Source organism: Drosophila obscura, unplaced genomic scaffold (assembly GCF_018151105.1).
Source record: "Drosophila obscura isolate BZ-5 IFL unplaced genomic scaffold, ASM1815110v1 contig_73, whole genome shotgun sequence".
NCBI lineage: Eukaryota > Metazoa > Arthropoda > Insecta > Diptera > Drosophilidae > Drosophila > Drosophila obscura.
The window spans coordinates 1013828-1037097 of record NW_024542865.1 but is presented as its reverse complement, the minus strand read 5'-3'; the positions used below and the strand labels follow the sequence as shown (position 1 = coordinate 1037097).

General features: G+C 45.3%; 1 protein-coding gene across 1 annotated transcript; it reads right to left on the bottom strand.

The window, feature by feature from the left end:
- Positions 1–7810: 7810 nt before the first annotated feature.
- On the bottom strand, positions 7811–19376 carry LOC111065010 (homeobox protein B-H2). The gene is made up of 3 exons (XM_022352938.2): positions 17750–19376; positions 11118–11370; positions 7811–9250 (listed from the first exon to the last, which is right to left on the bottom strand). Exons 1-3 carry the CDS (start codon positions 18810–18812, stop codon positions 8548–8550), a joined length of 2019 nt encoding a protein of 672 aa, XP_022208630.2. The 5' UTR covers positions 18813–19376; the 3' UTR covers positions 7811–8547.
- Positions 19377–23270: the final 3894 nt, after the last annotated feature.

Below are 23270 nucleotides of genomic sequence, written 5' to 3'. Positions count from 1 at the left end.
TTTGACAAAAAATAAAACCAAAATATATATAATACACAGCGCGTCTCATAGCCATAAGGCACAAATAATACTTTTAGTTGTTAATGTGTAAAAATCCGATTAAAAATTAATTAATACAATTTAAAATTATTTTTTAACTTTTTCAATGATTGCAATAATTCCATGGCAGATGAATTACTAATGCCTCAATAATTATTAAATCATTTATAAAAGCCTCCACTGTGCTACTATTTATTTGTAATAAATAATTCTTATTAATATTTAACACAAGGCTGAACGGCAGCAAAAATGAAACTGGCTCAAGCTCAGACTCAGTTTATGCCAATCCTTACCCATCCAACGCCTATTCTGAATTAATTATAAATTGTAGAAATCCTTTCTTCTTCCTTATTTGTTACAGCCATACAGCAACGAAACACACTGTAAATACCCGTCAATATTTTTACCTTTGGAGGAAAGTCTTCGATTTGAACTGCGAGTCGATTGTGATTTAATAAATTAACCCCACAGACTCCGGGCATATCGCTTTTGGGGGCTCCAAGTCGGCGACTTGGCGACTTGGCGTCCGATCTCGGGCCACTTGTCAGCGCGCTCGATTGCTTCACCTTTAACGTTTTGCGTTTTGCGTTTTGATTTTGTCATTTTTCTTGTTGATATAAATATGCCTGTGATTAGCATAAAAAAGCAGTTAACAATTTGTACAACATTTATCTAGTTTTTTTTCATTTAACTCTATTCCCTGTTCGCCCGCCTCTTGCCTCTTGGCTCTCGCCGCTCGCCTCTTGCCACTGTGTCGTGTCTCCAGTTTGAGAATAGCTTTTAAGTGGTCTTTTGTATAATGTGTAGGATATGAATGGCAGTCCATATACAAATATACTATACATGCGAGTGTGTGTGCTTTTGTCTTAGGCCTCGTATAGGCCATGTTTGCTTTTTGGTGGTTCATTCATGCTTTGCAGCCCGCAGAATGGCTTGCTGGTGGCAGTCATAAACTTTCAATATTAAGACCTTTCTTGATCGAAATGGGACAAGTTCCCTTTTTATAGTAAGTTGAGCTATGGAGATGGAATTTGTTTTATTTGTCAAAAAGATGTGACTTTAATTAATATTAATAATAATAATAATTAGAAATAATGGCAGTCAGACTCTGCGGTTTTTGCTCCCTCTAATCAAGTGCACTCCATCTTTATTGTGTCTATAAAAATAGAATTTCTTGCATTAAAATTAGCATTTAAATGTTCCATTGATCGCTTTCCTTGGCATAAATTTCCAAAAAGAACAAACAAACAAAAAAACAAAAAAAAACGCTGTGCATATCAAGTAGGAAATGAAATTGTTAATATTCATTATAAATTCGTTATCAAGTCATTGTAATCAAATATCGGGATTGCTCCACAAGGCACACAAGGCACACAAGGCACACAGCACTCCATTCGGCGTTGAGTGTGGAGTGGAGTGTAGAGCAATTCATTTGGTAATTTGAAACGCTTACAAAGTTACAGCCAGCAGTTACCCCAGTGGGACACTGCAAATGAAATGTACATCAAAATAATAATCAAAAGTAATTTGCAACAGCAACAACAAGGCATGGCCATGGGTTCGGGTTGGGGTTGGGGTTGGGGTTGGGCGACAGGCGGCGGCACTTGAGGCAGGAGAGCGGCATTAGAGCCGCATCCTTCAGCCGGATCCCGCCGTGGTCCGGATGGCCGTATTACGGGTTTTGGTCACATACCGTATGCTACACGACGACGGGGTGCTTTCCCCTGCCCCTCCCTGCCCTGCACACACATTTTGCTCCTTTGAGTCCCCTTCACCTTCCACTTGGTTTACCGCGCACATCAACACCCTCGGCTAATTGATGACAAATTATTATGAGCTGCGGCCTCGCACCCAAAGTCCATTTTGATGAATGGAAATGGAAATGGAAATCGACAGCCTAGACAGCCTAGACAGCCTAGACAGCGCAGTGCAAATGGCTGTGGGGAATGGGAATGGAAATGGAAATGGAAATGAAAACTCTGTACAGCAGGAGGCAGTGGCCGTATGCCAACTGACGGCTGACAACTGTCAAATTATCAAATGAGCAAATGAGCAAACGAGCAGCCAAACACAAAAGCAAATTAAGGCCAGAAATTACAAAAATTTTGCATACAGGACGAAACAGCAACAGCAGCAGCAGCAGCAGTAGCAGCACGAGCCAAGGACGATGCCCAGCGGGCGGGGGTTGATACTTCAATTGTGGATAATGGCCTTATGGCCAGATGATGTACATCTATAATTTATTTTCATAGTGTTTAATAAAAATAGTAATAATTAAATAATCTACAGAGGCCTTTCCTTCAGGTGTTTTGTTGCCTTGGTGGCTTGGTGAAAGTGCAAAAGGACTTTCATTCAATACAGCTGACAGGTGAAAGTGCTGATACATATGTATATAGGGCTCCGCTAATGATCCTCATCAGTGGCATTGGTACATCCTTTATGCTTATTTCCATTCGTTTACCACTCGCTGAGCAACCCTCGCATGCCCATGCCCATGCCCCATCCCATCTCCCACCGTACCTTTTCGGCTTTTCGCCTTTGGCCTTGCGTGTTCCGGGCCCGAGCCCGAGTCCGGGCCGAGGCATGGCATTCATCGCCTGCTGTTGCCTTTTTTTCCTTTTTGTTGTTGTTTGGGCCTTGGCACAATTGTAATTGTAAATTGGCTCAACTCGAGCCAAGCCAAGCCAAGCCAAGTCGAGTCGCAGTCAATGTTGATGTCGTCTCCGGGTAATTGGATACCAATGTAGCAACTGTTTGCTTTCTGGCTCTGGCTCTGGCTCTCGGCTGGCCTGGCCTGGCCTGGCCTTTGTTTCCAGCCCAAAATGCATTTTGAGCACAGCGTGAGGTCCATTCAGGACTCAGGCTCTGGTCCTGCACTGAGTGACTGACTTACTGACTGACTGATGGACATGCCGCGGGGCAGGACTGTGCCGAAACTAGCACGAACAATTTACATAGCCGCGGGCACAGTTTAGTCACACTTCAGTTGTCCCCCAACCCCCTTAATCCACACCCAGAGCCCAGAACCCAGAACCCAGAACCCTGAGCCCATTCCATTCCACTCCGAATGTGCACCACGTGCCGCACTCTCGTCAAAGGCAAACAAAAGCTTGACTTTTGGCGCCTTGCAGTCCTGTACGGCGCTGAACCCAATCCTGGGGACCACACACGGTCAACAAAAGCTAACGGCACTTGGCCCCGACCAGCAACAACAACGAAAAAAAAAAACAACAAAAAAAACGCCAGAAAGTATCGACTTACTGCGATACACGAGTCCGAGTATATCGTATCGCATCGCATCGCATCGTATCGGTCTCTCTCACCCATCATCGCATCATGATCATCATCTTCGGTCGGCTGTGAGAACCTTTTGACATTGGCGTGTGCCCTGCGAAGGCTGCGAAATGAAACTTTTGCCAGTACCCTGTAGCTGGGTCATATGAGGCTAGAAATGGCTGAGATATGAGTATAGAATGGGACTAAGAATAACTGAGAATATGGGTGTTATTCATATATTCTAGGATGCATGCATAGCGGAGCTCGATAGTTAAATATTTCCGTTCTGCTTTGAGCAGGGCAGCTCCTGGGCTAATCCTGGCCAATGTATTTGTAATAGATTTTATACCATAAATAAGCTTCACAGGGATTCCCATTTTGGGAATAACCAGCTGAACCTTAGTCTGTTTTTTATTTTACTTTTACTGAACACAGGGGAGTGGAGACAAACGAGAGACCGGAGCTAACTACTTCTACTATATCTACTCTAAGAATAATAAAACCCAAGGCACGGCTCTATGTGAGTTGCCTGTCTTTGCAGGGTAGGCGCTCAGTCGAGCACGAATGGCCAGGCTGTATGTTTCATGGCACGTCTGATTGCCTTTTGCAGTTTGCACAGTTAGAATTGATTGAAAAACCGAAAACCGAAAACCGACAACCGACAACCGCAAATGCAATTGCAGAGCGAATTGCAAATCGAACGCATGCAAATTGGGCCGGGCCGGGCCGGGGCAGGCCGGGCTGTACGACGGTGCCGCTTGCAGAGGCAGGTTCAAAAACCAGTAGCCGCCGCCGCCGGAGCCACTGAATGCCGAGTGCCACTGATTCCACCGCGGCCACCGGCCAGTGAGCGACCAGTTACCGTGGAGTGGAGTGGAGTGCAGTGCAGTGCAGTGCAGCAATTTGGCAGCGTTTAACTGGCGGCGACGACCGAAAAATCGATTTTTCTGATCCCTGGCGCCACAAAGCCCATTTACAATAATTTAAAGGCAACGTCAGATGGGATCCGCTGGTCCGCACTGAGCCGCAGTGGGAGGGGGCAGCTTTGCTTGGGGTGCGGTGCCGGCGATGAACGTATTGACACAACCTTGTGTCCAGCATCAGAAGGGGACTACGATACGATACGATACGATACCCTTTGACCCCCTTTTGGCACATAAATTTCCATCAACTTCCTGTACTTGGGCCCGTGGACCCATCCTCCTTCCTCCTTCCGGCAGCGTCTAATTCGATAAACACACGCATTTAAGCGCACAAATTTATTACTATCGGAAGCTCCAAGCTCAGCCATTCAACCCCCGCATTACGCCATTCCACACTCCACTCGTATTCCATTCCATTCCATTCCGTTCGGTAAGGTTCGGTAAGGTTCGGTTCGGTTCAGCCCTGTTCCGTTACGAGCTGCGCTCTTTGTGCGCAACAAATTGCCTGTGTAATGAAGCAGCATCTCTCATCCCATCCCATGCCGCTCCTGCTGCTCCTGCTGCTGATCCTTGCAATCCCCCACAATCGCCTGCATCCTGTGACAAATTAGCCTCACAAAGAAGTCGATAGCAGCATTAAAAAAAGAGAACGAAAGCCAAGTCGATGGCGGGGACCCTAAGCAGAAAGTTGTCAATTAGCTGGAAAAGATTGCGACAACAATTCAGATGTGAAAGTCCTAGGAACGGGGAGCAGAGAGAGGCAATGGCAAGGGCAATGGCAATGGGATGTGGGTGGATGTGGGACGACGGCGAACGCATTGCAATTGCTTCCGGTGTGAAAGCACTTTGTCAGCTCGGATGCACAAAAGAAGCCAAGCCAGTGGCAGTGGCAGTGCCAGTGGCAGTGGCAGCTCGGCAAACTTGGAAGGGAAACGTAGCAAGGAATTACTTACGCGTACAATAGAGGCAATCATTCAAACGAGTGATAAAAAACGATGGGAATTGTCTGTCAGGGCATGGGGATGAAGCACTACAGAGTAGGAGTGAAATATAGAAATGCTGCAATAAATGCTCAACTATTAAAGTCAATGCTGCTTAACTTTAAGTTACATTTTATTTTATTTTACTTTTATTTTCTTTATATATTATTTTTATTTGCAATGGAATTTTAACAGAACTCCATATACGTATATGCTCTGGTATTCCCTTTGAGAAACCTTAAAACAATAAGTAATAATTACATACATACATACATACATACATACATACATACATATGTACATACATATGTACATAATTCGTATAATTAATATGAAAGTAGATTTCCTTTTGACATCATTTGATACAGATTTTTGATATTTGAAATTAATGATGAATGAAAATTCTTCTTCAACTGAAGCTTGCATCTGAATAAATAAACAACTAAATAAAATAAAACATTTTTTTAAATTATTAAAAAAAAAAACAATACCATAAAAGAAATCCAGAAAAAGTATATGTATATAAAATTTATTTTACCTTTGCGATCAATTAGGCTGGAAATAATTTAGTTGGTATATGTACGGAGTTCCCCGTCCATGACTTTGCATTCCTTTACCGAATTATCCACAAGAAAAATAAACGCTAATAGAGCCCTGACCTCATTTGCAGACCCCTAATGCAGTCTCGGCGATCTAGGCCGCTAAGTGCCATGGGAAAAGCACGTTCAGGATGAATTCAGGATGTGTTAGTGGAGTCGTTAGGTTCTCATAAAGGATTCTGATTCGTTTCAAATTTGTGTAGCCTTTTCTTGGGGTGCATGAACCCATTTCTTATTGGCATCAATATATGTACATAAATATAATATTAGAAACCAATTGAATGCAATTATGTTGCCAAAAATTGTATTTTCATATTTGCACAGGTCAGATTTTACCCCAATTTACGCATCCTTGCAGCCTCCTTTTTTTGGGGTCCAGTGCGAGGGTTCCCACTGACACTTTGTTTGCCCAATCATCTGTGAGATGAAAACAATAATATGCAAATTTGAAGCTAAGCCAACGCGCCACCTCCCACCACCCACCACCCACTACCCATGCCCAAAACTGGCCTGTGCATTGTGGCTGCGTTCTCAGTGAAAACTTTCGCACGGTCGGACGATTTGACGGGCCACTCATAAATTTATAAGTACTCCACTCCACTCCACTCCTCGCTCGAGGCACTCATAAAAATCGCATCAAATCGATGCGAAAAAAAAAACACAACCAACGACTGTGGACTGTGGGGACTGTAGATACTCGTAGAATATATAGAGAAAGAATAACTGAAACCGAAGGAAAACCGCACCGCACCGCACCGCACCGAATAATCAATTTGTTACAGAGGCGTTATGCAGACGACGACGGCGACGTCGTCGTCGTTGTCGTCGATGACTCCCAGGAAATTCTACGCACAAATCGCGGAACCCTCCGACACTTGACTTGGATGACGACGCAGCCACTTCACGCAGTGAGAGAGTCCGTCCGTCCGTCGGTCCGTCCGTCCGTCCGTCCCAAAAGTCGACATTGATTCGGATTTGGATTTGGATGAGGAATACGGCATTGAGTAGCCGATTGCTCGTAGGGGTTGTGCGGCCCGGCCCGGCACTCGACGGCAACGCAAATTGAATTCGCTTAGCCGCAACCCCATAAATTAGAACATTAACATTGGCAACGGCCCAGGCGCTGGCCCAGGCGCTGGCAGTGGCAGTGGCAGAGAGGGGAGAAGGCAGAATGCAAAAATTGAAATTGTCATAAAAGTAGCGAAAATGGCAAGCGGCATGTAAACAGGCAAAACAAACAGCAACGGGGTAGGTACTCCACTCCCCGTACCACCAGCTAGAGATGGCAGCGTGATGGGAACGCACCCCTTCGAGACTCAAGATCAGAGAAGTCGGGAGGCCATAGACTCACGACGATAAAAGTATTTGAAATAATTGCCATTGAGAACTATACTTGGGTGGAATCTACAGTTCGATTAACTCTTTGGGAGCTCGGAGAGGTAAGACAGCGCAGATTAGGCTGCCAGCCAATGCAACGCTGCACAGAGCTTTCCACGAAGCTCAATCATAGCATCAATTGCACCGATACTAGCAGTGCTAGCACTGATCGCAGCACGCTGCCATCGCCATCAAGCTCAAATGGCCCTTCATCGACGCGTCAGCAGGGTTGTTCTGGGCGAGTCAATTAAAAGCGTTTCGGCGTCCGGCACTCGAACGGAAAAGCGAGCGGCGTCTTGCCGACTCTCTCTTGGCTGTTGGGCTCTTGGGCTCTTGGGCTCTTGGCAAATGTTAACAATTTCTAAGTGAGCAGTTAAATGGAGCACAGACGCTTCCCAGGCCAAAAAGTGCAACAGTTTTTCGAGTGCCCCTATCAAGTTGCCCCTTGGGTTGTTTCCCTTTGTGGTCGCGTTGCCGGTTGCTGCTTGCCTTGCTCGTGTGTCAGCTCGCATTAGGCTCAGGCTCGGGGAAAGTCCTTCATCGCGGCCTCCTTCAGCCTCCTTCAGAAAGAACAGTTGGAAAACAAAGGCCAGTTCGCTCTTTCATTTTTGGATTGCTCTTTTTTTCTTTGCTTTATTATTACTACACACAATAGACGTCTTAAGACTAGGCACAAAAAAAGGTAAAAAAAAAAATTATTGTTTGGGAAAAAAAAATTGTTTTTTTCTTGTTTTTTTTTTTGTTGCTGCTGCTGCTGTTGTTGTTGGTCTGCTTCGTATGTACAAAAATCATTTACAAAAATTTACAACATTTTCTCTAGTCTAAGTTCGCTTAAAGTTAAATTTATATTTATAAAAAAAAAGTATTTTGTTTTCTCTTCACAATTACTGGGGCCGTTCCAAAGAGACAGACGAAAGCGGGAAAATCGGTTAATACTGCGAACGCTTCAAGCCATTTCCTTTTCGGAGTTAAATGTTAAATGTTACAAATAAATTTTATGGTTTTTGCATTTTTTAAATAACAAAATTGTTTCTGCAATTTGCTTGCTGCTCCAAACCAGAAAATATTCAGCAAATAAACTACCAAATTTTTAATTCTAATCAAACCTTGCACTGACATTTAAATTTGGTATCCTTATCTTTTTTTTTAGATATTATTTTGTAATTATTCAACATTTGATGACCAAATTAAATACTCCATTCAGTTAAGTTTACGTAATATTTAGCAACAGAAGAAAAAAAACTAAAGCAAAACATTCCCCCGACATTTCCGTAGGTCCTAGATACGAGTGTGCCCCATGATGTTTAGACTGTTTGTGAGATCCAGCTTAGAGAGGAGCCCTTGGCCAGCGCATCAGACCTCCAGGGCCAGTTCATCGTCGTCCTCGTCGTCGTGCTCCCGCTCCCGCTCCCTCTCCTGCTCGGCACCGCTCCTGTGCTCCTCGTCGGCGGGCAGGGGAGAGCATCGCAGCAGCTTGAGCGGTGCCCCTGGGAGATCCTCGACCTCATTCAGCCGCTCGCGGTCGCGGCGCGGCGGGCTGCCCGGATTGAGGGGCGGACTGGGCGTGAGCAGGCGCTGGCGACTGCTGCTGCTGCCCCGCTCGCAGTCCGCCTCGCTGTTGGCGCTCTGGCTGGTGGCCGGCGAACGGTCCCGCGGCGGGATCAGCTGCTGCTGCTGCTGCTGCTGCTGCGGTGGCTGAGCAGTGGCGGCGGCTGCCGCGGCGGCCGCGTAATAGCCGCTCAGCATTGGAGCAGCGCCGGGTGGCGGCGGGGGCATCCCTGGGAGCGACATGCCCGGCGGCATACTGGTGGGGTACATGCGGTAGGAGGCGGGCATCGCGGGCTTCTGCAGGGCCGCTGCAGCAGCCGCCTGGCGGTAGTAGATATCGATGGCCGAGGGCGGGGCGCCGTGGGGTGATTGGGCGGCAGCGGCCGCCGCATACGGCCAGGCACTCAGATAGGGCGTGGCACCTCCGTACAGGCGCTGGAAGGCCGCGTAGTTTCCAGCCTCCGCAAGCAGTTCCAGGCCCACGGCCGTCTGTCGCTTCCATTTGGTTCTGCAATCGAGGAAACAACAAGAAGAGAACGATGAAGATGATGCTGAAGATAGAGTGGATGAAGCAGAGAGAGAGAGAGAGCAACAAGAGAAAGCCCCGCAAATGGCAGCGAGTCCTGTCTTCCTCCTCCATTAATCATGGCCGGGGAGTACGAGTTCTGCCGAGTCACCGCTCGAGTCCCGGAGTCCTCGAGTGCACATCCCGACGGGGCGCCTGAGCAGTCCTCCCCGACTGTTTATATTTCGCACTTAATTGTTTTGTCATTAATCTTGTGCCAGCCCACCGACAAAAAATAATAATATCCAAAACTCTAAACTGAAATACGGCAAACGAAAAACGGCAAACGAAACGGAAAACGGAAAACGTAAAACCGAGCCCTAATTGACAGCGTCAGGGGCGTCCCGCCCCGCGCTAGATCTGCTTTTTGCAAATCCTTTAATTGCTTTGAGGGCGCCAGGCCCTTGACTGCAACTGAAACTAGAATTAGAACCAGGTCGAGCCGGCACTGAGGGAATGAGGGAATGAGGGTCGAGTTTTTTAAACACTTTTTTGCGCATTCATCGCCCAAAAGGCGAGCGAGTGAGGGAAAGGAAAGCAGCTGGGAAGTGTTTCTATCCGGAACGGCATAGAAGGAGGAGGAGGGTCGCAGGAGCAGCAGCAGGGGCAGGAGAGGATGTGTTGACTTTGGCACTGGATAACGGAGCGACTTTTGTTTTTCTTAACGCGCCTAAGTAGGTTCTCTGCCGCTTGTTTAATTCCCAAGGGCACAGCTGAGCTGTTCTCAAAGTTTTTAGATTTAAAATAAATTATGAGAAATTAATGAAAGTCCCTTGAATTATGAGCATGCCAAAGAAACTAACTAAAGCTTTTCCTTGAGCCAAAAGTAACAATCTAAGCTGAGCAAAATATGTACAATAAATATAATCCCGTACTCTGAGGTATACTCCAGTTTCAGAGCCCACAGACTGGGATGTCTGCCAGACAGCAGCTCGCATCCGGTTGCTCCGTTTTGCTCCGTCAGGTGCGCGAGATGTTTGTTGGCTGCTCTCCGTTTTCAGCTAAGTGTTGCACCAGTCCCCACCCCTGCCCCTGCCCCTGCCCCTACTCCTACTCCCTTTCCCCTACTTCCATTCCCCATACCAAACAGCTGTTGTTGTTGTTGTTGTTGTTGTTAAATCGAAATAGTGACAAGTCATTGGGCAATAATTAAAAACCGAAAATAAAATGCCAAAGCAAAAAGAACGTTCGGGTAATGAGGCAAACAGCAGCAGCAGCCGCAGCAGCAGCCGCAGCAGCAGCGAACGGGGAAGTGACTGAGAATTCAATTCGAATTTCGAATTTCGAATTCGAATGCCAGTGCCAGTGCCAGTACGAAAGACTTAGGCAACAAACTTGCACTGAGCGAAAAGAGGCGAAGACGCGCCTTCCATATATCGCATATCGAATATCGAACACATCGCACATCGATGATGGCAACAAAAAAGTAAACAACTCATTTAATAAAGAGCCGACGAGATTTTACGACTCGCAGCGCAAAATGCAGCAAATTAAGTAATCAGCATAAAAACACTCCACACAAAATGGATACCTGGGAGAGAGGCAGGGACTGGGACTGGGGGGATGCACCGGCAGCATTGGTGATGGGGTGGTGTGGGGGGGGGTAGACGCCATTAAAATGATTTTTATTGGAAAAGTGCGCGAAGAAATGGGCGCAACCCATTAAAGGCGCTGATTAGCGACCAGTTGGCCTGAGTGCCGCACTGGCGGCAATCAAGCGGCCTGACAAAGCCTCAAAGGGAGGCCGCTTCTGGACAGAGAGACAGAGAGACAGAGAGACAGAGAGACAGAGAGAGAGAGAGAGACTCACCTGCGATTCTGATACCAGGTTTTCACCTGGCAGTCGCTAAGCTCCAGCTTGTTGGCCAACTCCATGCGATCCTGTACGCTCAGGTATTTCTGCCGCTCAAAGGACTTCTCCAGCGTCTGCAGCTGATGGTCTGTGAAGGCGGTGCGTGCCTTGCGCTGCTTCTTGCTCAGACTGAGGCTCAGGTGGGAGGAGGAGTCACCGTTGGCGGAGCTGCCGTTCTTCAGGCTGTCCTCGCCATCATCGTCTTTGCCACCTAAAGGGGTGGGAATACAATGGGAGATGATCATCAGTAAAAGTTAAATTTCTATTTCTAAGCTATATACTCGTACATATTTATCTACTGATGATTTGTCTGAGTGTAGTTTGGGTACATACGAGTATGTATGTAATTTCCTATTGCATTCCTCTGCTTCTCTATTCCCCATTTGCAGAAATAACCCACTCACGGACATCTCTCATATTTTCAATTTTCTGCAACATTTACGCGCTTTTTAGTTCTTTTTATGACCAGCTCACATGCAACAAGAGCAACTGGCTGGCAAGCAACGCTGCTAGTGCCACTGCCACAGCCACAGCCACAGCGCATGTTCAGATGTGGCAACATTGTTGTTGCCGCTTCGCTGTCCGAATGCCTTCTGCTAATTTGCAATTAAACAGTTTATGAGCACAAATTACAACAACAACCACAAACAATTATCAGCATTACATTGATGGATGTGTACACTGCAGCCTGTACAGTGAGCACTGTAAGATGTACATATGTACATACGTTCCCTTCCCAGATCAGAGTTGCAAGCTGAGAGATAAACTTCTGGTTTAGGCCTACACACAGTGCAAATTAATACTGGATAAAAGAAACCTCAATAAATAAATTCTAATCCCAAATATTAATTCTCAATCTATGATCTGTTCGTATGCGGAATACATATGTACAGCCATATATGTATGTATCTTCTATAAATTAATGAACAAAAACCAGCCTAAGAACATTAATTGTTATGTAGGATTATTCCTAGGCTGCAACTTGGTTCGTATATAAATAAATAAGATAAATAAAGTGAAGAAAATAAATTTGCCTGCATGTATTTTCGTGTGTATTGTATGGGCATGCAAAGTTAATGTTTCTTTTTGCTTATTTTTGCTTATTTTGTATCCGTTAATTTCGCTCAGTGTACGGTTGAGTGAGTTCAAGTTGAAAATCTGTTGAAATCTTTTCTACTTTGTTTTGAATGTTTCTCTAATAACCCATTGCGGCCACTCTCCGAAATCTCTGGCCACTCCCCATCTTTGCTCCAGTGGATGTGGATGTGCTGCCTCCACACTCCACACTCCATACTCCATACTCCATACTCCATACTTATACCCCCCCATCCACCCCATATGGCATGTCTTTCCACTCCCTCTCTCTCTATCTCTCTCTCTCTATCTCCCTCTCTCCGTACTCCTCCATTAACATCCATTCTCAGGTCTGGAGCTGCAAAAGCATTTCCGCAATTTCTGTTCCACACTTTGCTGTTGAATACTCATAGATAGCGCTTGTAGTGCTCCCTCTACCGGGTCCACACTCCACACTTCGCTCTCTTCCCTCTCTATACTCTCTCTCTCTCTCTCTGCCCCCCCCCCCCCTCGTCATTCGCATTTGTAATTAAGTGCTTGTGGCTAAACTGTATTAAACATGCTTAAGTGTGCAGCGACGACTTCCTTTTGCGCTATCTCTCACTGTCTGTCTCTGCGCCGCTCTCCTTTCGCCCTGCTCTGCTCTGGTCTCTGGTCTCTGGTCTGTGCAATTTTTTATTTTTATTTTATTTATGCTTGCATTTTAATTGCGCAACATCAACAGCAGCCAACTATGAGAAGCAGCCAAAGAGCTGCGCAAGGGAAGGAAAGGGAAGGGAAGGGAAGGGAGGAAACACATTTGCAATTGGCCTTTTTTGCATTTTAATTAAAGGCGATGCACCCTCGCCGGCTCCGTGCACCACCTTCTGCTGTGGAACTATCGTTCTGCCTCCACTCTTTGGGCCGTTTCTCCTTTTCTTTGTTGTTTCGTGGCTAAACGTTTATCAACATTTTGATAATGTTGGCGTTTAGTGCACTGAAAGAGAGCTGAGCTGAGGGAGAGGGAGAGGGAGAGAGAGAGAGAGGCTCCCGGACCTAACCTTATATAACGGTTACTTGGCTCTCGTGTTGGCTGCATTATAATTTATAGCCATAATTTATAGTTATAATGTTGTTATAATGTAGTTGGGTCTATGATTTAACATTTCCTTTACATCAAACGAGCAAAAGAGGCACTGAAAATCCAACGACGATTGAATGCCCTTGGAGTGGAGTGCGAACTGAATGTGGATTGGGATGGATTGGGATGGATTGGGCTCTCCACAACTGCACCAGTTGCACCAGTGCGAAATAAAAGTATCATATGATGTCTGAGCAGATCCAATGGCGATCTGTAAATCAAGGGAATCAATCAATCTAGGGTATCCAACTCCCAACGACTGCACTGACTATGCATCGCAGCAGAAAACAAAAACAAAAGACTTGGGCAACGAACTTGGTGGCGGTTCGCTTTGCCGACGATTTTCGTGGCGCACGTGAGCATTTATTTATTTTTTATTTCGCTTATTTTGGTTTGCATTATGTGAATTAAGTGGATTTGCTTTTGGCTTTATCTTTATCTCGGTCTGCTGCTTCTTCTTCTGCCGCTGCTTCTTCTTCTTGTGGCTCGTTTTCAGGGGCTTGGAAGCCAAACAAAGAGCGGCAGGCATTCTTGAAATACCTACAAATTCGGCCACATATGAAAGATGATTCCCCCAAAATATCAATTTCAATTTGAAATCAATTTTTTTGCTTTTGTTTTTGTTTTCTGTTTGCTTTCTGCTGCTGCTTGCTGCTGTTGCTGATCCTTTGGCACTTGATGGTGGGGCACGAAGGCATTGAGGCGGTAAAAGAAATGTGATTCAAGTGATTTCGCATGCATGCCCCTCGTCGCCCCCCTCCACCCGTTTTGCAGATCGATCAGTGAACAGTTCAGTGGGCAGGGCGAGGCGAGGCGAGGCAATCCAGCTTTTGGGTCAATTTCAAACGCGGCTATAAGCCAGTGACAACGATCCTTTTGGGCCAAAAGCAGAATGAGAACGAGCGGCAGAAGAGAAGAGGCAGCAGCAGCAGCAGCGGTACAACAGCAACAACAGTCGCTCGCACGCGTCTCAAGTGACACGCGAGCGCTGATACCCAAACCCATACCCAGACCCATACCCAGACCCATTCCTTCTCTCTATTTGTCTCCTGCTCTCTCTCCCCCTGTACGGGTATTTTGTGTTAGCTGGTGGGCTTCGATTAAGCCGTTAAAAGCTGCCTTTTGGTTTCTGTTTTTGTTTTTAACGTAGCGAAACCAAGCAATGATATTGCCACAGCCTCTAATCAGACGAAGAAGGAAACAAACAAAAAAACATTAACACTAGAAGCACTTGTAAAATTTAAGATTTTCTATGCTATAAAAATCAGTAGATCGATAAAGGGGAACACAACATAACTTTGTAGCGCGTAGCTTTCGACATAGATCTGAATTTAATTTAGGTTGGAAAAAAAACACACAAAATGTCGCAACATTGTGTTGAATATTTGTTCCTTAATATTCAGTATTACATTCCAAATAATCGAATTGCTTGGGTATCAAAAGGTTCGGCACTGGGGCAAAGCCTTTTCTTTTATATTTTGTTGGCAAGTCGCTCCGCGTGGGCCCTCCGCAGAGGGAGCGAATCAGAGCCTAAACCTAACTGTCAATGGGATTGACTGTGACTGTGACTGCGACTGTGATTGTGAGAGTGAGAGAGTATGCTTGTGTGTGTGTGTGTGTGGGTTGTGCTGTTGTCCCCGCCAGCAGATTAAAGTTAATTTTTATTTCTCGATTTTAAGTTTTGTTTTTTTTTGTTTGTTTTGAGCGTTTTTGTTTTCTTATTTTCTGTTTTGTTCGTTTGGCTTGTGTCTCAAATCAAAGAAATTTCGATTGGAAAAATTGACAGCGGGATGTCAAAACAGAAGGGGGTCGGTGCGGTCCATCTGTGCTGCAGTGGGTTGAGTGGTTGCGAGTCGATTTCTTTGATTTAAGCTGCGCTTTCTGGCTATAATTTAATTTGTTAATTGATTTTGGCACAAGTCAAACGCACACACAAGCCAAAACAAAAACTGTGAAAATTGTCCGTGAAATTGCAGCAAAATTGTTGACTTCAAGAGAACAAAGAGATAATGAAACGAACAAATGGAGGAACATGAAAACTTTCGTTAATGTCTCCTAAAGCTACAGCTGCGACAATTATATAAAGATAAAGTTTGGCTTGATTGATTTCCGTTTCGTTTTAGTAGGTGTGTGTGTGTGTGTGTGTGTGTGTGTGGGGTAGAAGCTTTCCCTATAGCAGAATAATTTTATGATCATTTATTTCTATGGGATTATGGGATGCGTTGCTGAAAAATAAGCACTGAATATAAAGGGAAGACCAGTTACGGCATTCAAGTTGACAAACTGACAAAGAACCGACACTGTTTCGGCTGTAGAAAGTTATATATAATTCATAGAGACACTTTATAGCATCTATGCGTTAATCTCTCTTCGTGTCACAGCATTGGTCAAGTTATACACACAAATATCTTTGGGGTTTTTTGAGAATTTGGCATCGAATAAGCTCGAAATTAATTTGTCTGTCGAAATTAGTTAATGACGCCAGAGCTAGAGCCAGAGCCAAGGCGGCGTTTGTTAAAATGGATTTCCACTGCCTAAAACTGGCACTGGATGGATACTTTATTTGTTTTTAAGCTAAATTTAGCAGCATTTACCAACTCGGAATACCCATTAAATTTTAAATAGAATGCAATATACAATCAGTCTAAAATCAGTCTACAAGTGTCTACAGTTACGACCCTCACAGTCTGCTAGCCGCACGTACACCTTTCCTGGCACCCCTCTGAATTATCACAGCCCCACAGAACTCACAGAACTCACAGAAATCAATTGCAAACGCACGATTACGACTATTTAATAGTAATTTGTCATAATTTGCATAACGTTTAAAAGCACTTAACAAGTAAACAAATAAAAGCAAGAATACTAAATAGAAACTGAAACCGAAACCGAAACTGGCAGCAAAATCAATTAAATTGCTGCATGCAATGTGGAAAAATCAGGGGAAGACTGGGGACTCAGACTGGGGACTACGACTTCGCTTCAAGGGTAGTCGGACTCGGACACCGTTGACAGTTTTGACTGGGAAATCATATATGTATGGTATGTATGTACATATGTATGCGAAAAGTGTGCACATTGTTAATCTGCTTGAGAGAGCCTGGCAAGTCGGTCGACTCGCGAGTGGAACAGTCCACCACAGACACCTGCTTCTGCTTCTGCCTCTGCCACTGCCACTGCCTCACCTCTATATTTATATCTATTCCTGCCTTCTCCTCCCCTCACCCCTCACCCATCACTTTACTCCACTCCACTTCACTTTTCTGCTGCCACTTGGCTGGGCTGAGCGAGAGGCTTCCACTATCAACTAGCCAACATTTTCACATTTCGATTCAGGCCCGGAGCCGCCGCCGCTAACCGCATGCCACACAGTTCACAGTGGTGTCTGTTGCAGTTGTTGTTGCTGTTGCTGTTGTTGCTGTTGAGCTATCTTACTTATTAGCCAACAACAGCCAGAACGGTTAGCGGCTTAAAACTGCACTCAAAAGTAGGTCTCAGGCACCTGAACGCATAAGGCAAAAATCTCAACATTAGGCGCCTTTTGCGTACTTCCCTGATCACTGCTCATTGGATGATAGCTAGGCGGTTTTTTTTTAATGCTAAAAGATCCTTTCTATTTTTAATTAATTTATTTATTCCATAAATATAACGACACAGAAGATAAAGTTCTTCATTCGAAGATTTTAAGCTCTCATAATTTATAATTTCCATCTCCAAATGTTCCATTTCCATACATTCAATTTCACAGAGTCACTTACTATTACTTACTATCTGTTTCCTTATGTGTGTATATATGTACATATGTATGTATGTATTTATGTATGTAAAAGATTCCTAAGCTCCCATGATAATACTTTTTATTTTGATTTTAAAATTAGTTCTGAATATCCTGACTTAGAATTGTCATCAAATTCAGATTTCCATGTACATATGTACATGCATATATGTACATACACGACAGGAGAATTTATTGCCTGCCAAATATACCCGTATACCCGTAGTCCCGACATATTTCTCGAATATTTTGTGTCGGCCATCAATCTATTTCCTCAATAAGCGTACTTATACCCATCACTCACTCCTCTAATCAGACTCCACTTGAACTAAGCAACTAAGGTTCAGTTTCCCAGGTGGAGTTCGTTGATTAAGAATACTTAATTATAGTTAATTACAGTTAGAACTCCATTACTATTCAGTTGGTAAATAATTATGTAACCCCTGCATATACTCTATAAATCTGCATTATAGTTTTCCAATTCCTAAAATACTCGAACGAATCAATCGCTTCCTCAGAACTGTATTTATCTATTTATCTCAGAACTCCACTCTAGCCCATGGCACTCCATGGATCTATATCCCTTATAGACTTGGAATATTTATACCGATTCTAGCTTACCGCAATCGTCGCTGTCGCTGTCGTCGATGGTGCTGGCCTGGTCGCCGCTGATGCTGCTTCCCGCTCCTCCCAGCATCATTCCGCTTCCACTTCCATTATTATTGCTATTATTATTATTGTTGTTGTTGTTGCTGTTCGAACTATTGTTGTTATTGTTATTGTTGTTGTTGTTGGAGCTGCTATTGTTGTTGTTGTTGTTGTTGTTATTGTTTCCAATTTGTTGCAACATCAAGGGGGAACGTGATCGCTCATCGTGATGTGGATGAGCCGCATGGTGGAGATGCTGATTGTGATGAGGCTCCAGATGGACACCGGCTCCCACTGCCACTGCCACTCCATGCCGATGCAGTGCCTCCAGTCGTTCCCGCTCCAGCTGCTGCTGAAGATGATGCGGATGCGAATGCGGATGTTGCTGCTGCTGTTGCTGTTGTTGCTGTTGCTGCTGCTGCTGGAGCACGGCGTAGTGGGAGGGCGGAAAGTGGGCCAGTAGATGGGGCGCCATCTGATGGTGGTAGCCCAGCGCAGGATTCGCTGGCGGGGAGTGGCGCTCCCTGAAGTGTTCTCGCTCCCTCTCCCGCTCCCGCTCCCGTTCCCTTTCCCGCTCGAAGCGGAGGAGCTGCTGCTGTTGCACAATGTACTGCTGGAGGGCGGCCTGCTGATGCTGTTGCTGCTGCTGCTGGTGATGATGATGGGCGGCCACCGCTGCTGCCGCCTGCTCCCGCTCCCGCTCCCTGTCCCGTTCCCGCTCCCGCTCCCTCTCCCTGCCGTAGCAATCGGTGTCATGGCCCGCGGAGGCCGCTGCCATTGCAGCTGCTGCCGCCGCCGCCGCAGCAGCCGCGGCAGCCGCACTGCCAGCCAGAATGTCGGTGATCATAAAGCGGGAGCGTGTCGCCTGCGTGGTGGTGGTGCTGGTCGCATTGGGGCTGGTGGTGGCAATTGCCACGGCGCCACCTCCGGGCGGTGAATCGCGCGGCATGCCGCCGCCGACGGCAATGGCCGGACTGGGTGCGGTGCCAACGGGAGCTGCCGTTGCTGCGGACATTTCCGGTGGCATTGTGGTCATGTGTGTGTCTGCTCGCTCTCCCTGTCCCTGTGCCTGCTCCTCCCCCTCGCGCACACACACACTGCTCACTTTATTGGGGCACAACAACAAAAAATATATATGTTATATATCACGCGCGTTTTCGAGTCAACTTTCAATGGGCTTTCTTTCGTCTTTCGTCTTCCCTCTGCCACTCTGCCACTCGATAACTGTTAATGTTACGAGTTTTTCGCTTTTACTGTTACTGCTACTAGCTGCTGCCGCTGCTGCCGCTGCCTGGCTCTTCTGAAGTCGTAACTTGTCTGCTTGTCTGCCGCGAACCAGAGCCGGTGTGGACAACCGCTCGCCTGTGGATTTCGACCGAAACTGAAGCACGGACCCGGCTCAGTCACTCAACCAGGCCCGGCCCGACCCGACCCGGCCCGGTGGCAGTGGCAGTGGCAGCAGCAGCAGCTGTCGGCAGCCGGCAGAAACCAGTTGAGCCAGCCTGGCTGGCTCACAGCCACGCCACTCAGAGGTGCGCTGCCACCTGTCGTCGTCCCGCTCGCACTTGAGGCCGAGTGGGCTGCCTGGCCTGGCGTGGTGAGTTCCAGTTCCATGCGTTGTTTGTTCGTTCTGTGCGCGCGCGCTCTCTCCGCTCTCTCGCTCTCGCCCTCTCTCTGCAATGCTTGTGTGTGCGCGCTCTGCTCTCCTTCCTTCCTTGTGTCTATTGCCCGCATTTATTGGTCGTAATTGGCGGCAATTGACATTCATTAGGCTTCAATCAGCAGCCAGCAGCCAGCAGCGTAGTTGTGTCTCTGTCTGTGTCTCTCTGTCGTGGTGAGTTTCCGCCTGGCAATGGCCGCGGAGCACGCACCACGGACCAGATACGGTTACTTTTATGGCTCCATAGCGAAAGCGTTTCCATATTAAATGTACATATATCTTCAGGATTTTTAATAATTGAATTTTCCTCTAAATAATTTATTTGAGTTTTATTTATTTTTTGGAAACTTTTCTTTTTTAATATCTGGGGGGGTTTCCATAAAATTCTCACAAAAGTTTAAGTTATTACAAGTACATTATTTAATTACTTCACTTAATTTAATTGCCCAATTATTTTTCCCCCCATAGAGATTCCCCCCATATTTAGCAAACTCCTTAGCCAGCCCAAAAGCTGATCCTCTGCCCATAGCCATAAACTTTTTATAGCAGCTGCGAACTCAACTCAACACTTTTATGGCAAGCCACGCGCGCGCTCTTGCTGTGGTTGTTGTTGTCTCTGATGGACAGACAGCAAGATGGATGGATGGATGGGATGGATGGGATGGATGTGGATGTGGCTGGGATATGGGATGCTGTCAACCCTATTTCTCCAGGCTGTATCTGGCCAGGCCACGCCCCCTGAAACTGGTTCACTGTCATGCACACACACACACACCAGCACACCACACACCAACACACATGCACAATCAGAAAGAGACATACGGGATGGAGCATAAATATATGTATATCTGACTCGCTCTTGCCCAAGACATTGTCTTACCGAAATAATCGCCTCTTATTCTCTCCCTCTCTCTCTCTCTCTCTCTCTCTCTCACTCTCTCACTGCCTCTCTAATTGTGGCTGTTGCTGTTTGTCTTTTGTTATTTTTGCGCTTGTTAACACTTTTTGTTTGGCATTTAAACAGTAAATTGGCAGCAGTTAAATGATGCCCGCTGTTCCCTCCCGCTCTCCCACCCAGACCCAAGCTGTCACACTCTAAGTGTGTGTGTGTGTGTGTGTGTGTATTGCTCTCCCAACTTCTTCTCCTCCTTCGTCCTCTTGTATCATTGTCAATTTGCTGCCTAATCCTAATGTTGCTCAGAGGCCTGGCAACTAGTTTATGGCAACTATGCTGCCCCCAGCCAAGTTGAGTGGAGGGTGGGGGGCTGGGCTGGGCTGGGCTGGGCCGCACTCTCGTGGAGTCCAGCCCCTGGCGCCTGGAGGCGGATGCTTTGCCCGTTGTTGCATGTTGCTGCTCTTAAAAATGGCTTCATTACAAACAAAAAAAACGACAATGACAGCAATTGTCTGAAATTATTTGTTGGAACTGCATCCCCCGAGTGGGGACAAGTTCCTGTTTCAATGGCCATCGAAAGTAGTTCCAGGAATGATCCGCTAACAATCTATCTGTATATGTAAATACATATGAATGTATGTGTGTTACTTTCCAACTTTTATAAGCTTGTTAACAATGTGAGAATCGATCAGGTTTGCGTTTGAAAGGGGTGAAACGAGGCTGAAGGGAAGAAATGATCCCGACAGGGGATCAGGGCATCATAAAGAAAACTTTTTACATCCCCTATCAGTTCATGTGGCGTTGGATGCTCTCTCAGTATTTCCATATTCAGGCGGGTTTTTACTTTATTTAATTATTACATTTAATTATTTATTCGTGGAATATTTTAAGCTTACAATTATTGGGTAACAGAGCATCCTGTTTATGGTACTCGTCTGACAGAAGGAACACAAGTACAGGTACATTAAAGCATGTACATAAATATAAACGGTATTTTGTTTGAGTACTTTTAAAATTTATTTAAGTAAACATATGGTTTTGTAAGTAATAAATCAAAATATTTATAGCACAATAAAAAGACCAAAAATATTCTTAAAAGTTGTAAGCCTTAAATAATTTTAATTTTTAGTCTAAAATTGCGTAATAAAAAATATTCCTTGAACAAATAGGATAAACTATCGCTGATTTTATTTAGCACTTATTCAAGCCAAGACGCATATCTCAGGCATTTTAAGCTAATTTTAGATATATTCTATTTATTTTCTAAATTATTTTACACAGTTTTCCACTTCTTGTCCATACCTGCTAGGGGTCTCCAACGCCTTTCAACATTAATTAGATTCCCATAAAAAAGGTGACAACAATTTGTCTTGCAGCCTTTACGTCGCCTGCTAATGAGGGGCAGCTTGACTTTCGCCCCCGCCCTTGCATACGAAATTTTCCAGCTTTGGCCGCCATTTTGTTGAAACGATAGCTCAACTAACTAACGGCACTTGCTGCTCACTCAATGGACCCCCCACCCCGGTCATTCCGCCATCACTCAATCCCCATGGCAAAGCGAAAGATATTACACAGCCCAGAAAAATAAGTTAATTAAAGATGAGATGGAAGCGAGCAAAAAAAAAGGGGAAAAATACACGACGATAGAAACGAAACTAAAATGCTCTTATAGGGCAGGAAATTCTGTTTGTTTTATATATTTTATTTTTGGTTCAATTAGGGAGAGACATTCAATTATTATTCTGCTTAAAAATGAATAAGAAAATACTTACCCAGTACTTCTATTTTAAATATTTATAAAATATATTTAAAATATCTCCACAATGGGATTATTTCATTGAATTTGTTTATTGTACGCAGGCATAAATAATCTGTAATGTCTGACTCTATTTTTTATTTTTATATTTTATCTAAATAATATTTAATGTGTAAGAATCAGCGCAGATATAATAATTTATAATATTAAGCATCAAAAATAAAAGAATTCAATACTCGTATATGCCCAACCGATCTCTTGGGAGTCAAACGAATAGAGTAACGCAACGAACACATCATAAAAACATTTTGGATGGCAATTACTCAAGTGAAAGGCAACGGTTCGGATGGAACGGACAAGCCATAGATCAAGTAAAACGCAACGAGCGATCCACTAAACCCATTCGGTTGGAGTGTATTTCACCTTTCTCGCCATCAGCCACACGAAATTATTTAAAAAGACATTAAAAATGACAAATACACAGTTGGCTGGAGCGGGAAGGTATTTTTCCCAAGCAAATGAATGGCTATGGGACCAGCGACTTGGGACCTGCGACCTGGGACTCTCATTAAAAGTGGCTACAAAATGACCAACTGACCATTAATGTGGCACTCTCTGCCCCACTCCACACCCCCGTCGCACATTTGTGAGGTCTCAGCACCCTCGATGGGAGCTGCGTGTAAATTTCAGAGTGACGCCCTGGAAAGTAATTTTAATTAGCCATTGCCACTCGCCAAAACAGACAATCGTGATACCAGCTACCAGCAAGCAGCCACCAACCAACCAACCAACCAACCAACCACCACCACTGCCTGGCCTCGATGGGAATGAGTGGGTGGTTGGGTGGGTGGGTGCTTGTGACGGTGGCAGGAGAGCCAACAACCCCCTGGGGATGAGCTTAAGTGCCTGAGGATGAGGTCGCGAGAGGATGGGATGCCTCTCCTTTCCCTTGTGCGCCCTGTGCGTATCCCTGTGCGTTTGGCTTTTTGAAGGTGTCGTAATTGCACTCAGCTCACTTGATTCTCGATAAAAGCGGAACACAGGGAATTCTCTGATTCAGATTCCGAATGCAAACAAATTAAAAAGCACTTAACGATGGAACGAGGGGAGTCACCAGTCACAGTCACAGCCAAACAGAAGGAGAAGGAGATGGAGTAACAGGCAAAGGCAGAATCAGAATCAG

Bases quoted from the DNA above. Each gene is read 5' to 3' on its own strand.
- LOC111065010 (XM_022352938.2), bottom strand. From the start codon at position 18,812: ATGACCACAATGCCACCGGAAATGTCCGCAGCAACGGCAGCTCCCGTT. The intron at 11,371-17,749 runs GTAAGCTAGAAT...CCACCCCTTTAG, and splicing joins CAGCGACAGCGACGATTGCG to GTGGCAAAGACGATGATGGC. The intron at 9,251-11,117 runs GTGAGTCTCTCT...CCTCGATTGCAG, and splicing joins ACCTGGTATCAGAATCGCAG to AACCAAATGGAAGCGACAGA.